The sequence below is a fragment of the Populus euphratica genome, unplaced genomic scaffold (genome assembly GCF_000495115.2).
Source record: "Populus euphratica unplaced genomic scaffold, PopEup_1.0 scaffold22.1, whole genome shotgun sequence".
In the NCBI taxonomy this organism is placed as follows: Eukaryota; Viridiplantae; Streptophyta; class Magnoliopsida; order Malpighiales; family Salicaceae; genus Populus; species Populus euphratica.
The window spans coordinates 1,173,274-1,188,903 of NW_011499863.1; the positions used below are offsets into that span (position 1 = coordinate 1,173,274).

The window sequence follows — 15,630 nt, forward strand, 5'->3', positions numbered from 1 at the left end:
TTTTAATTAAGAGAAAAAGTTGTCTAAAGTTTTTTGATATATTAAGAAAAAGACAAAACGACACCAGCAGAGAAATTTATTTAAAAAAAATTCTGTTGATTCCTTGACCAAAACTCAAGTTTTTTACAATATTTTTATTTAGAAATATATTAAAATTATTTTTTTATTTTTAAAAAATTATTTTTAATATTATCACAAAATAATTTAAAAATATTAATTTAAAATAAAAATATTTAATTTTTTAAAAAATATTTTTAAAATACAAAAAAAAAATCAGAATTTTACCGTAATAATTCACGATCCAGGTATGATAACCATCATTTTGAAACGCCAAGTCGCTTTCCCGAGTCCACTTCTGCTTTGCTAGCTTGCTTGCGAGGGAAAAATTTGAGATGCCGGCAACAAAAAAAAAGATCTGTTTCATCTTTTCTTTTTTGCCCAACTAAAGGCTAAAGCAGAAGGAGTCCCGAACCAAACCTTAACAAACAAATGGCGTCACTGTCCTCTCTCATTGTCATCCGCCCATCGTTCGATGTACCTTAATTAAAGAACTGTATAAAACAACACTACAAACACAACCCAACCCAAGAGAGATGAAAAGGAATTAAGCAAGGAGAGGAGAAGAAATCAAGAAAGACTGGCCTTTGAAGCAAACAAAACCAACACTTTCTACTACTTTTAGCTGGTTCTAGTTCTATATATCCGTCCCACCATCACCTCTACAAGAAACCAATTCTTTCCTCTTGATCCTCTTCATTGGCCATGGCCAGCGCACAATCTTCTTTCAACGTTTTCTTCACATTTCTTCTTGTCTCTACTTTCCATCTGGGGTTTTCTTTTTCTGCATTGCAGGAAAACCATAGTAATGGCACTTATTCAGGCCAAATCAACTCAAACTCCGTTCTTGTAGCTCTTCTCGACTCCCATTACACAGAACTAGCTGAACTCGTTGAAAAAGCACTTCTTTTACAAACCCTTGAAGATGCTGTTGGCAAACACAATATCACCATCTTTGCTCCTAAGAACGAAGCTCTTGAACGCGATCTTGATCCTGAATTCAAGAGGTTCTTGCTTGAACCTGGCAATCTCAAGTCTCTCCAGACTCTTTTACTTTACCACGTTGTACCCAACAGAATCAATGTTAGCCATAACTCTTCTCTTCAACATCACAGCACTTTGAGCCGCGATGGAGTCAAACTCAGCAGTCAGGAATCCGGCGAGAAGTTAATAGATTCGGCGAAAATCATTCAGGCGAATGCAGTGGAGAGGCCAGATGGAGTGATTCATGGGATAGAAAGGTTGCTAATCCCACGATCTGTTCAACAGGATTTCAACAATCGCAGGAGTTTGCAATCAATCTCAGCTGTGAAACCAGAAGGAGCACCGGAAGTTGATCCAAGAACACACAGGTTGAAGAAACCAGCACCACCAGCAAAACCCGGTTCAGCCCCGGTGCTACCAATCTATGATGCAATGGCGCCCGGCCCATCTCTTGCCCCAGCTCCAGCTCCTGGTCCAGGTGGACCTCATCACCATTTCAATGGAGAAAAACAAGTTAAAGATTTTATTGAAACCCTTCTTTTATATGGAGGATACAATGAAATGGCTGATATTCTTGTGAATCTAACATCACTAGCAACTGAAATGGGAAGATTGGTCTCTGAAGGGTATGTGCTAACAGTTTTAGCCCCCAATGATGAAGCAATGGCTAAGCTTACAACGGACCAGTTGAGTGAACCGGGAGCACCAGAGCAGATAATATACTACCATGTGATACCTGAGTATCAAACTGAAGAAAGCATGTACAATGCTGTTAGAAGATTTGGGGAAATTTCTTATGATACATTAAGATTGCCACACAAGGTTTTGGCAGAAGAAGCTGACGGGTCTGTGAAATTTGGACACACCGAAAATTCTGCTTATTTGTTTGATCCTGATATTTACACAGATGGGAGAATTTCGGTTCAAGGGATTGATGGGGTCTTGTTTCCATTAGAGGAGAAGGAGAAATCGGAGACCAAAAAGGAAATTAAGAGCGTTAAGGTTGCTGTTAAGCCACAAAGGAGAGGTATGTTCCTTTGAATTTTTCTTGCGTTGTTAGTTTCCGATATCGGTTTCGGTTTAAATGTTTCGGTGGTGAATATGGCCAGAACTTAGAGGGCATTTTTTACTAGGTGGCGTGCTGTATTTGCTCTGTTGCACTGTTTTCTCAGTAAGTGTCCGGTTGATTTCAATACGGGCCGATATTTTGGTTGTTTCGGTGGTTAATTTTGCCGGGAGGGTAAAGGGTTTTTTTTTAAAAAAATAACTGTATATCCTATTGAATCTGCCTGCATTGTTAGAGCCCATGTAACATGTTCTATTTTCCTGGCCTTTTCTGGGATTAATTTTAATTTTAATGGTGGCCGATATTTCTGTTTTGGTAAAAAATGTTTCGGTGGTGAGTTTGGCTAGCACGTGGAGGTTTTGGCTTTTGGGTGAGGTATTTGTATTGAGAGTGTCGGTGGGTCAGATTGGTCAGAGTGGCATAGTTGTCTTTTTCCTGGTATCTTTGTTGGGCCTTTAGTTCTTGGAGGGTTGGTTAGGTCTATGAAGTACATTGCATTTATTTTTATTTTTTTCCTGATATGAAATTTGTGGGGTTTTTGAGTTTATTATTCTACCTTTTGTTTTGTGGTTAATTATGGTTATAAAAATAGGTTGATTTTAGGGTTTTTTAAAAAAATCTCAAAGTTTACCTACGAATAAAAAGTTAGTGTAGTTAAATTTTGGGATTATTTTGTTATAATTATTACCATGCAAAAAACAGAAAATACTTGCATTTTTTATTTGTAAATGTGGGAGGGAGGTAAGCCATCTTCCTCTCTTAATCTCTCAGGACAATGCCTAGCAACTACCATGATCATCTTTTATTATGTTATCATCAAGCTTACAATAAGGTAACTTGATTTGTTTATGAAGATGTTGTTAAGTCAACTTCTGAACCTATTAGATAGCTTAGTAAGAATAAGATTAGACATGAAAAAAGTGAGTTGTTGCCCTACCTACTCTCATGTTCTGATCTATTTCACCTAAAGAATTTGTAGTATTTTTCTCTGGGAGGGGGCTCTGGACCAAGCTGAAGCAACCATGACCCTACAGGGGAGAAGATGTCATTAGAATATAGGGAAAAATATTTTTCTATGCTTTCACGAAATGGGCTATAGTTCGCCAAGCTGCATATGAAGGCAGTGCCGGCGTACTATTTTAGAACGGAGAGACTAAGCTACAGAGGGAATGAAATTAAGCTTTGTTTGGTATCGCAGTGCAATCATAGACTGCACCGCAGCAAAAGCATGATTTTCATGCTTTTATTGCCGCGCAACCTGCGGTGCACCGCAATAATAAATGGGCACTAACTACACAACTCCGACCATAATCAGATTTCTTTCTTCTTTTTATATTTTTTTCACAATGCCGACTCAAATACTTCTTCCAAGCCAGTAAAAGCAGGGTGTTCTTGCTGATTTGTGTCTATGATCTTAATTTGCATGCCTTGTCATTTGCTTTAAAAATATATATTGGGATGCTATTTCAGCATATAGAATACGGCCAATAGTAATGGGACCATCTTTAGTATAGTTGGGGTATCATGTCAATATTGTGCAGACTGGAAGATCCATTATTTATGTCAAAGCATTGAGTCGGTAGCCACACGATTCTTTGACTTCTTGTATTTTATCGAAGATCAGATCTTTCTATTCCGGTTTCCACTGTTACATTTCTAGCTGTCAGAATGAACTGCAATTAATTCACAGTTCCAACTTATGAGGCTTGCTACTTGCTGCCTATATGGAGGAAATGCCATGACAGTGAAAATATATGAAATTATTAATGATATTCCTCCATGGAAGTGCCTCTTTGGAGTTTAGTATTGTTAATTATGTGTGACGCGAGTGTTGATACAAATGCATGCTGATGTTAATCAAGGATATTAGTTTAGCCCTTGTGTTATTGTTGAGGGGTTGCTTTCGCGAACCAATCGAAGTTAGCATGTAGCTTTCAGTCGTATCTGTATGAATCATTGGTGCTTATTACTTAATAATATTTGGCAGGGAGGTTGCTTGAAGTGGCTTGCCGGATGCTTGGGACATTTGGACAAGATTCACATTTCACAACATGCCAGTAAATAAAGACTCCCTTGTACAGAAAGGAAAACTTCAAAGAAGGATAAAGGTGAAGTTCTTATTCTGATTCTACTTCAAATCCATCTATGAAATTAAGTTTGATGTCATTGTTCCTTGTTTAGGGTTTCTTAATCTGCATCAACATACTTCAGCAATCTAACAACCAGTGAAAATCACATAGCAACCATTAGTTTAGGTCTCGTCACATATGTAGGGCTATTCCATGCGTTTAAAATCATTTTATATTTGATCCTCATTTCTCCATGATCTAGACTCATTCCAAGCTGACAGCATGTGATGTTGAGGTCAACCCCCCAGCAGAATCTAGTGCCTTGCTTCCATCCTTCAACTCCTAGACACTGACAAAAAGCACAATAACTTGTTACAAAAGTATAAAAACTTGATGACTGCAGCAATGGTAAATTACCATTCTGAAAAAATAAAATTGTGGAGTAATAAAGTCTATTCCCATGACAATCTACTTTTAACCTATTTTTTGTATGAGCTTCCATGTGAACAAATGCATGAGGTTATTTATGTCTGCCAGACGCCAGTCATGCAACTTGTTTCTTGTCCTAAACCTGAAAAGGGTCATAATTTGCTTTCAAGACAAATAAATATAGCTTTCACCTCAAGGGAAAAGGAATCACAGCCTACGAATTGAAGCTTGACTGTGAAATTGTTCATGCTCATTACAGTGTTACATGGCTTAATGCAGGTGAGCTGCTGAGATCATGTGAAGTCCTTGTCTCTGAATTTTCTTCTCTGCGAACAGGGTTCTAGTTTTTCATAGGGGAAGCCTACAACCAAGAGATGAAAAGGTGGGATTAGTAAGGAAAAGCATTTGGATTATGGTGTGATGATTATGTACTTGATGTTTTTGTGTTGCTCAAATTCGATGATTGCGTAGAAGGGAAGGGTCCCTGTCTTAAGTTCCAGATACCATTAAAAATGCCCAGGATTTTTCTTCTTTTTTTCTTGTATTTTTTATGAGTGTCAGATATGGTGGTGCTGAGCTGTTCACTGTTGGTTGGTGGGAAGGAGAAGACCATGGAGGGTAAGGATTTTATGTGGGTGGGCTTCCCGCTGCAATAAAGAGAGTAGGCAGAAATCTGTGGGGGTAATAAAATAAAGTCTTTACTTTGTGCTCGTGTACAATCAGAGGAACGAAAATTGTAATTAATTTTTGTGCAATTTCTTTCTCTTTTTGTTTACATTTCTTTTGAAGCACATCAGTTGAAGCTCGTGATCTCTCTTCGTCTCGAGGTGAGTTGGCATTGATGCTTTCTTCGGCCTCAGGGCATTGCTTTGTACGATCCAGGAGCCCATCCCTCTTGCAACATAATATCATCCCTTTCGAGGTGCTTTGTTTAACCCTTTTCAACAATTTTCTACTTCCAAAACCAGCGTGCTCATTTTCATGAGTTGGTCCGAGTTTTAAATTAAATTTAAGTATGATTTGGTCGATTAAGCGGATTAATTAACTCTAAACAAGTTATTTCAGTTAAAACCTGCTTTGATTTAAAAAAAAATAAAAAGATGTTATTTTATTTTTAAATTAATAATTTTTTTCAAAACTGATTTAAGCAAGAAAAATAATTGTACGGGTAGGGATAGTTTATTTTTCCCTTCCCATCTCCATGCAAAACTTTCCTCAAATTCAATTTTCCTGTCAGTTTTCTAACATGGATCCGAACAAGAAGCTTCTTGGTTTACTTCAATGTCCCGCGTGATGTGGGACCATGCCTTAAAGCAATCCGATGGGCTAGGTGGCAAATATGGGAAGCTGCATCTCACAGGATGCCAGGCCTCAGCAGCTCATGAAGGATCTAGACCCAGTTTGTAATTAAAGTTAACTGCTTTTCATTAAAAATTTGGGAATAATTTTTTTTTCTTTGATTTAATTTTCTTTGTGTTTTTTTGTTGTTGTTTTATAGCCTTTGATAACTTTCTATAAAGTAGTTTATGAGTGTGAGGTCTTTGGTTAGCCAGCAATGAAGATTTTCTTTGACATCAATCTGGAATCTCGTATTTTGTGCGGTGGTACAAGAAATTATGATGGATTTTCTTCTTGCGTGTGGATTTTCAACTTGCCCTTTTGTTGTTTTGAATCCAGCTTGTTAAATCTAGATTGATTTAATAGGTTGATTAGCAAATTCTGGGACCCAGACAGGTTGGAATTAAATTCTTAATTGAATTATATAAAATATTATTTCATCAGGTTAATCAGACTAAATTCAATCTAAATTTAACTTCGTTAAGATGAAGGAAACAAGACACTATTTTGTTTATAAAAATAAATAAACCCTGCTCATGAATTTACTTGATAGTCTAGCTTTTATATATTACAATTTTAAAACCTGAGAAACTCTAGTTTTATCCCTTGTATCATGAGCAGTGCGATTTGATGTCATATCAAGATTCACTGGAGGTGGTGAATCTTGATAGAAACCATGGGGAGAGGCATGGTACTTCCTGTACATGTATCTCCCATGGCATAGAGAAAGTCCCTGTTAAGAACATGCAGAGTTTACAGTGAACGTTGACAGCACTTGCCGATTCCTTCTTGCGATTTGAGTGCTCCTCCAGCTTCATTTTGGATCAAATATCTATGGCATAGTTGTCAGACCTGACTTGAAGGTTTTATTTTGTTAAATGTTCGAGTTATTGAGCTTCTTGCCACAAAACCTTCTTCAGCATTGTTGGTATTTCTTCCATGTATTCGTTGTTGATTCCCAGTAAGTTAGCTGCCCTGCCATTCACTCAGTTTTTTGGCTGTGTTCGAGACTGCTGGAAATGCGTTCTGCACAATATTTTATTAAATTTTAACAAAAAAATTTGTTTATAGTTATTTTTTTATCATTTTAATTTGCTAATATCAAAATTAATTTTTTTAAATAAAAAATTATTTTAATTATATTTCTAAAAAAATATTTTAAAAAATAATTGTTATTATACTTTCAAATATTTTCATTTATCTTATATATTAATGAAGGATATTTGTAAGACGAGTCCAACATAAAAAGAAACATTAAAAGCTCAAGCTCAATTATTACAAAACCTTTTTTTTTCTTTTCTCGGTGAAAAACTCTAGAAATATAGTTATAAATTTTAGTGTAATTAAGTTAACTAGTATATTGTTTATCTAAAAATATTTTTAAAATATAAAATATATTTTTTAAAAATATATTTTTTAAAAAAAAAGTTTGCAGAATCATAGAAATTATTAATTAATATATCAAGTTATAAAAGTTTGATCATCAAATCAACTTTCAAAATTATTCAAAATCAAACCTGGCAATGTTATGGAATGTTCTACATGGATCAAAATCTAGATTGCATATAACTTCTTCCATCTGTAGAAGGATAGAGTCATGAAAGTTGTAGCCATGAAAAAACAATGTATCGTGGCACCATGGCCATTATTTCTTCAACGACCATGGCCTTAAAGTTGAGTTCTTTGAGTCGAGATGTACAAATTCAAGTTGTTTTTGCCCATAATTCAACCTTGCAAATTGCAAAATAAAGCAGGAGGGAAGGGATAGTCTCAAATCAGTATTCAATCTGTATATTTCTTTTCAACTAGATCCCCAGCCTATGTTCCTAACCCAATGGGTCTCAAACGTATCCAACAATCTCAATTCAATTCTTTCATCAACAATTACATCTCTAGATTGGAAACCAGTTGAGAAAAGGCTAGTCCTATTCCTTCACATGACGATCTTGTTGAGGTTGATGCACCAGACAACCAATTAGTCAAAGTTATAGCCTTGAAAACCCAGATAGAGAAAAACAACACACTCACTCTCTAACAAAGAGAAAAGGAAAAATCTCATCCCGATCAAAATCATGGCTCTCAAGTCCGAGTTAATCAACCCACCAAGTTGTTGAATAAAATCTAGTTTAAATCAACTGAATTAGAAGTTGATATAGTTAAATTTAGATAAGTTGATAGATTTAATCCATGCTATGATTTTGAAACTTGGCCAATCTACTTCAAAGAATTGTTTTTATTTTTATTTTCAATGAATTCTTTTTAAGTAAAAAAATTAATTTAAAATTTGACTACCAACCCCCAACTCAAATCCTGAATCCGACCACATCCCAAGTCTTGTATGATAATTATAAAATAATAAAAGAAGAAGTTAAAGCGGGAGCCCGACAAAACCTCAGTCGAAAAAGATCAACCGCAATGTTGGGATTGGATAAACCGCTACCAAAAACTACGTGATTTTAGCTGATGGTCCTAACTTCTAACACAACACCACGCAACAGCAGCCCCCGAACCTGCTGCTTATTATATTCCGCTTAGATACCATGCCAGAAATTCTACCCGTAAACAAAAGGCAAGACTTTTGCACGAACCAAACACAAAGGGATTCTAGCCCACCAAAAACAAAGTCATAATTCTTTATCATGCCTCCTTTTCTGTCTTCTTTCCCAGCCAACATACCTGGTAAAACAATTACTATGCTTAACTCTGGTCAAGATCTTAACTTTCTGTTTATTGACCCACTTCGTTTATAAGGGTCGAGTTTGTCTCGTTGATTTCTGTTTTTGGGGTTGTTGAATCTTGAGCTGTTTCCTTGTTAATAACTATTATTTGATCTAATAAGTATAGGGTTTCTTGTTGTATTAGTGGTGGATTTAGTCATTTATCGAGAAGGCTTGACTGCTTGTGGAATTCTTTATTTGTTGTATTTTGTTGAAAAGTTCCAATCTTCACTGTGATTTGTTGAATGAAGGTCAATCATCTTGTATTTGCAATTTGATAAATGTTTTATAAGCAGAGAATTTCAAGAATTTGTGGTGATAGCTGCTTCAACTTTGCTTCTACATCTTTTTTCATAAGCTGCTGCTGTTCAAGCATTCATTTTGGTATTTTCGAGGGGGCATATTGTTTAGTATTTTGAAGTTTAAAACATCTGTGCTGTATTGGTATGGTCAATAGGATTAGATCTTGGTGTTGAAATCAGTGGGAGTGGTTAGAAGTGATTGAGTGCAGGATAGATGGGTAATACCTGTGTAGGACCGAGCATTTCCAGAAATGGGTTTTTCCAATCTGTATCCGCTGCAATGTGGCGGAATCGATCGCCAGATGATTCGATGTCTCAGACCAATGGGGAGTCTGTCCATGAGCACGAGGCTGCATCTAGAGAACTTGAATCCTCTTTGCCAGTTCAAAGCAAACCCCCAGAACAAATGACCATGCCGAAACCTGAAGAACCAGAGAAACCGGTAAAATCAGAAGAGCCTGCAAAACCTAAGAAACCCCCTCAAGTGAAAAGGGTATCTAGTGCTGGGCTTAGGACCGAGCATGTTTTGACAACCCAAGCTGGTAATTTAAAGGAGTTCTATAGTTTGGGAAAGAAACTAGGACAAGGGCAATTTGGGACAACATTTCTCTGTGTAGAGAAAGCAACAAAGAAAGAATTCGCATGCAAATCGATTGCTAAGAGGAAGTTGTTAACTGATGAGGATGTGGAGGATGTGAGAAGGGAAATTCAGATAATGCACCATTTGGCTGGCCACCCAAATGTTATATCTATTAAAGGGGCCTATGAGGATGCGATGGCGGTTCATGTTGTTATGGAGTTATGTGCTGGTGGTGAACTCTTTGATAGGATTATTCAGCGGGGGCATTATACTGAAAGAAAGGCAGCTGAGCTTACGCGAACTATAGTTGGAGTGGTTGAAGCTTGTCATTCACTGGGTGTGATGCATCGAGATCTTAAACCAGAGAATTTTTTGTTTGTCAACGAAAAAGAGGACTCACTTCTAAAAACAATTGACTTTGGTTTGTCAATATTCTTCAAGCCAGGTATGGTCTTAGCTTTGTAATTACAATTGCTACTGGAATAGATCTTGTGGTATTTTCACTACCATCCTTTTGTTTTAATTGACAACTTTCTGTCTAATTTCTATAATCATATGTCTAATCACTAAGTATATCACAAGCCCTTGTATAACACACATACCAGAAAATGTTATCTTAGGAATATTCAGCCAATAGCTTCGTCTCCATTATCATATAAAACTGGTCATGAAAAACTTGACCTCATCACTGATCATCTAAAGAGTTCGGTTGAAAAATTGACGGTTCTAATTCCAGGAGAGAGATTTAGCGATGTGGTTGGAAGTCCGTACTATGTCGCTCCAGAGGTTCTGAAGAAGCGTTATGGTCCTGAAGCAGATGTTTGGAGTGCTGGGGTCATCGTTTACATTCTGTTAAGTGGAGTGCCTCCCTTTTGGGCCGGTAAAGATTTTCTCTGGCTTCTTATTCCCACATATTTTCTAAATGTGATTTAAATTTAACTTAATTTTTTTGCTTGTCACGGTTATCTAGAGAACGAGGAGGGGATATTTGAACAGGTACTCCATGGTGATCTTGACTTTTCATCAGACCCTTGGCCTATTATCTCTGAAAGCGCTAAGGATTTAGTGAGGAGAATGCTTATTCGAGATCCCAGAAGGCGCTTAACTGCACATGAAGTTCTGTGTGAGTCCTGTTTATTCCTTTTTCTTACATCATGAACTACCGAGTACTACTTTTGATCATTGCTTGAATGAAAAAGAAATGAAATACTGGACTGCCAAAGTTTACCCAATAAAAAAATTGATAGCTCTGAGCTTTAGTGCATGACACGTGGCAGTCCCTATACATAGTTTTCATGTCTTTTGAATCAAGGAGAAGTCCGCATTCAGAAAGGTTGTACTTAATTAAATCCTCGACAGAAATTTTACTGATGTGATTGATATTTCCATAAGATTATTAAAATTACGAATCCTTGATGTGGTGGTTAAGAGTCATTCAGCCTCATCTCCCCTAGTTATCCACAGTGCTGATAGAGTCGTGTTATCAAGCAAGAGAGTTAAGGACAGAAACAAGAAAAGAGTGCAATATTTTAAAATAAGTACCAAACCTCTTACTGAACAAGAATTGAACGGTTTCTGTTTCTCGTTTCATTTAATATAAAGAAAAAAAAACTCAGTTAAAAATTGAAGACCTAATCATTTGTTATCCATGTAGGATTTTCTTTCAACACTGATTTGTGGACCAAACTCTTTGCAGGCCACCCTTGGGTGCAAGAAGATGGTGTAGCTCCTGACAAGCCTCTGGATTCTGCTGTATTAAGTCGCCTGAAGCAATTTTCTGCAATGAACAAGTTCAAGAAAATGGCTCTTAGAGTAAGTCTCCGGATGTGCAAGAAATGAAGTATTAATGAACCTTGAAGCATTTGAATATAAGATAGCTGGGAAATGCTTAGTATCTTTAATTGAAATAACTCTTTTCAGATGTTTCAGCATTCTTGTTCAGGAATTCAAACTATAAGCTTCTAAGAATAGAGAATGATAGATTTTCTTTTTCCTCTTTCAGGTCATTGCAGAGACTCTATCCGAAGAAGAAATAGCTGGCCTCAAGGAGATGTTCAAGATGATAGACACTGATGGCAGTGGTCATATCACTTTTGAAGAACTCAAGGCTGGATTAAAAAGATTTGGAGCTAATCTTAAGGAATCTGAAATTTATGATCTCATGCAAGCAGTGAGTATCGTATGAAGTCCTGATTCAATCTTTGATCTGGGAAAATAACTACTTTGTATTGACAGGAAATGAGCATATGAAGGGGAATATTCTGAATGTGAACTTGAAGTTTTTCAGGATAATAACTACGAACTTTATACTGTCAACCCGAGAAAAGGAAAAAATACTGCTATAAATTATTTCATCCCTTTCACATGATTTAGGTCTAGATTTGGTGTACTTCATTGTTTGTAGAAGAGTTAGATTATTATTGTGAATCGCACAAATTTCTGAAGGATGGAAGATATTTTACATTCTAAAACTATTTAATCTATGGTGTATTCTTAAATTGCAGGCTGATGTAGACAATAGTGGCACAATTGACTATGGAGAGTTCATTGCTGCAACACTTCATCTAAACAAAATTGAGAGAGAGGACCATCTATTTGCAGCTTTCTCATACTTTGACAAGGATGGAAGTGGCTACATTACTCCAGATGAACTTCAACAAGCTTGCGAGGAGTTTGGATGGGAGGATGTTCGCTTGGAAGAAATGATCAGAGAAGTTGATCAGGACAACGTAAGAATCTTTTTATCACTTTTATAATATTCCATTTGAACTGAACTAAGGATGGAAAGAGATGTTGACAAGAAAAATGATGGAAAGGGGTGAAAGACCTCATTGGTGAATGCGTGATTGCAACGTCTGTAGGTTGCTGGATCGGTGAGGATTGATTTGCAGAGGCATTCGTGGTCCTATATAAACTTAATGTGAATCCAACTTGGTCCGCTCATGTCAAGAACTTGAAATCCACTCGGATTAGTTTTCTTTCTTGGTTTGGAGACATTTCAAATGGCAGAGCGGATATGCTATTTGGATTTTGTGACAAAGATGCTCCTGCGTTGCATCTTATACTGCATATATGTCGCATATAAATGTATTCTATGATGTCTATTTTCCAAACTGTATTGCATGCTGAGCTTAAACATCGATGGCTTGTAAATTTTGCAGGATGGACGCATAGATTACAATGAATTTGTGGCCATGATGCAGAAAGGAAATGTAGCAAGTCCTGCTAGGAAGGGCCTGGAGCATAGTTTCAGCATTAATTTTAGAGAAGCCCTCAAGCTATAGTTGCAGAGGCAGTGGCGAGGTTCTGTTTAATTCTTTGTTCGTTCTTTTGAGGGACTAAGGTTGTACAGTAAAGAGCATTAGCTGCTCCGCTATGAGAAGCAGGCAGGCCTCACTCTGTACACTCATAGTTCATTTGAGTTCTCCATTTTGGTTGGTATCTACCTTACAATCTTTATAATAGTTTTAAGGTAGAAAGAAACCTTGTATGCTCCTTGTGGTTACGTCTCCAGAACTCAGATATGCTGGCAAAACATTTTGGTGTCCTTAGAAATGCATTAATTTCTTTCTTTATGGGTTTTAGAAGTCAATCTGACTAGTTTGATCTAGGCAAAATTGTTGATTTTTCAACGTAGATTTGACCTTCTTTTTAGAAAAATTATTAACTTGAATCAATATGCCAGCTTAGATTTTAGCTTACTACCATTTTCACTCTTATTGAAGAGGCTATTTTTTCAATTGTTATTTTTTTGTTTATCATAAAACATAGATATTAATTTTTAATTTCATTTTGGTTCTTAATTAGTATTCCAAACACGAAATTAAAATGCCATTTTAATTTTTATCTTTCATTATGATTCTTCCATTCCTAGTGTCAAAATTACCTTTTCAAGGGCAATGTTATTAGCCTGTCTAGGCCTGTTCAAGGTTTAAAAAATAATAATGGGTGGAAGTTATTTAGAAGATTTAATTAAAACTTGATTTCATTTTAAAAAATATTTATTTAAAATTCATATTTTATTTTAAAAAAAATTAAAATAATACCATTTTAAATTAATTTAATATAATTTGAATTAACATGTTTAAACTGATTTAAAGGTTGGCTTGCCTGCTTGTTAATGTATTTTAAAAGTATTTTAAAAAAAATTAAATTTTTTTATTTTTTATTTACTCAGAATTAATATTTTTTTTAGTGTTTTAAAATTATTTTGATGGGTTAATATTAAAATATTTTTTTAAAAATAAAAAAAAATATTATTAATATATATTTTAATATAAAAAAATATTTAAAAAATAATCATAAAGAATTACACTGAACAAGTTTGATTTTCAAACAATGCTAGTTTTTTACTTAATAACTCAATTATAAAATATATTCCGAATATTATTCCAGTGTGCATACACTTTCAAATTGCACCTCTTCACTACCTCCTTGATTATAGTAGCATTGTTCAAAAAAAAAAAATTAACCCCCCAGTGATACTATTTTGTTCCAAAATATAGATTATTATTCATTATTATAATTATTGTATTGTCGTATTTTATTTCTTATCTTAGTTTTGAAGGTGAGATGATTTTTTTACCATTATATAAATGTTTTTTAAAAGTTATATGTGGTTATTTTAATAACTGTATTTTTTAATTTAATACACGATAAAATTATTAATATAACTCTTCAATAAAATAATTCAATTTCTTATGCACAGAACCATTTTTATATTTTCATATATGATAAAAACTATAAAATTGTCACATTACCCTTATCATTCAAATTTGTTATTCTTCACTCAGGGGCTTGATTGTAATTTTTAAATTGTTTGTTTATTATCATTATTTAGTTTTAAAGACATTTTTGGTTTTATATAAGTAAAATATAAAAATAAAAGAGTTATTAATATATCCATAGTCTTTTAACAACACATGCGATTAGCTTTGATGATTGTAATTATAATTCTGCAATATCATTTAATTCATTTCGATATCCTTTTTCTTTTTAAGTGATGTGCATATGGTGATTTAGCCTAAAATTGTTTTTCTTTTCTCTGTTTTTTTCTTCATTAGATTACATGTTGGTAATGTAAAAAATTATATCAGCTTTTCATTTTTAATTTTTTTATTTAGTTTTTTTTATTTGAAATTGTTTTATTTACATTGAATGTTTCTAATTAAAATTTATTTTTGATTTCATCCTTAAATATTTTGTTCTTTTAATTTGTTGACAAATTTAATCATTGTTTTTTTAATTGCTATTTGCTTTGTTTTTTAATCATTTTCTTGATTGATTTGTTTTTATTTTAATTATATCATTAGACATTTATTTTCATTTATTTTTTACGTCAAACTTGACCTTAATTTTTTTAATTGCTATATTTTTAATTATTTTTTTAATGAATTTATTTTTACAACTCCATTCTTAAAATTTTAATTTCATTTGATTTTCTATAAACATTTAATTTTCATCCCGAGCCTAGTCATAATTCTTTTAATTGGTTTTTTTTTGTTTGATATTGTTTGTTTTATTGATTTTTTTTATTAACCTCGTCCCTCGTTACATGCTTGGTTAAGAAGCTTATTTCTTTGTTTTTTTGGGTTTACTTTTAATGTAATTACCTCGGTCTCCTAACCCTAGTAATAAACCCAAAGGATTAGCCCGAGTTGACTTCCGTCTTTTCTTAAACTATTTTATTTTAAATTTTTTTCATCGATATTTTTTCTCCCTTTTCTATTTATAAGATTATTCTAAATTCATGTCTTATGTCATGTGTTTGATTTATTGACTCGAGTTGGTTATTGAGCTTGCTTGAGGCTTTTTTTGTTATCTTTTATTTGCGTTAATAAGTTTTTAAAATTTTTATTTTTAAATTGACTTGTGATAAATTTTTTGATAAGACCCAAATATAAGATTTTATGAGTTATGAGTTTTTAAAAATTTGACCAATTTAGGATGTTTTATTCAGGTTTGCTTAGGTTTTACAAATGTTTTTAATTTCACTATTGTGATTTTTTTATTATTTAAAATTTAGTTTTTTTATTGATATTTATTTCATATGGGATTATTTTTATTTTTTCATTAAATTGCATATTCC

General features: G+C 34.2%; 2 protein-coding genes across 4 annotated transcripts; both read left to right on the forward strand.

Moving 5' to 3' along the window:
* Positions 1 to 471: 471 nt before the first annotated feature.
* On the forward strand, positions 472 to 5,380 carry LOC105125405 (fasciclin-like arabinogalactan protein 17). Of its 2 annotated transcripts, none has more exons than XM_011025823.1 (3): positions 472 to 2,068; positions 4,095 to 4,215; positions 4,885 to 5,380. In XM_011025823.1, exons 1-2 carry the CDS (start codon positions 763 to 765, stop codon positions 4,166 to 4,168), a joined length of 1,380 nt encoding a protein of 459 aa, XP_011024125.1. In that variant the 5' UTR covers positions 472 to 762; the 3' UTR covers positions 4,169 to 4,215; positions 4,885 to 5,380. The 2 variants fall into 2 exon arrangements, with proteins under 2 accessions (XP_011024125.1, XP_011024126.1); XM_011025824.1 differs by having other exon boundaries at positions 4,942 to 5,380.
* A 2,938-nt stretch (positions 5,381 to 8,318) lies between these two features.
* On the forward strand, positions 8,319 to 13,117 carry LOC105125407 (calcium-dependent protein kinase 1-like). 2 transcript variants are annotated; one of them, XM_011025826.1, is made up of 8 exons: positions 8,319 to 8,622; positions 9,118 to 9,987; positions 10,279 to 10,422; positions 10,513 to 10,665; positions 11,239 to 11,354; positions 11,545 to 11,712; positions 12,047 to 12,271; positions 12,704 to 13,117. In XM_011025826.1, exons 2-8 carry the CDS (start codon positions 9,177 to 9,179, stop codon positions 12,824 to 12,826), a joined length of 1,740 nt encoding a protein of 579 aa, XP_011024128.1. In that variant the 5' UTR covers positions 8,319 to 8,622; positions 9,118 to 9,176; the 3' UTR covers positions 12,827 to 13,117. The 2 variants fall into 2 exon arrangements, with proteins under 2 accessions (XP_011024128.1, XP_011024127.1); XM_011025825.1 differs by having other exon boundaries at positions 8,319 to 9,987.
* Positions 13,118 to 15,630: the final 2,513 nt, after the last annotated feature.

Bases quoted from the DNA above. Each gene is read 5' to 3' on its own strand.
- LOC105125405 (XM_011025823.1), top strand. From the start codon at position 763: ATGGCCAGCGCACAATCTTCTTTCAACGTTTTCTTCACATTTCTTCTT. The intron at 2,069-4,094 runs GTATGTTCCTTT...AATATTTGGCAG, and splicing joins TGTTAAGCCACAAAGGAGAG to GGAGGTTGCTTGAAGTGGCT.
- LOC105125407 (XM_011025825.1), top strand. From the start codon at position 9,177: ATGGGTAATACCTGTGTAGGACCGAGCATTTCCAGAAATGGGTTTTTC. The intron at 10,666-11,238 runs GTGAGTCCTGTT...AACTCTTTGCAG, and splicing joins AACTGCACATGAAGTTCTGT to GCCACCCTTGGGTGCAAGAA. The intron at 11,355-11,544 runs GTAAGTCTCCGG...TTCCTCTTTCAG, and splicing joins TCAAGAAAATGGCTCTTAGA to GTCATTGCAGAGACTCTATC.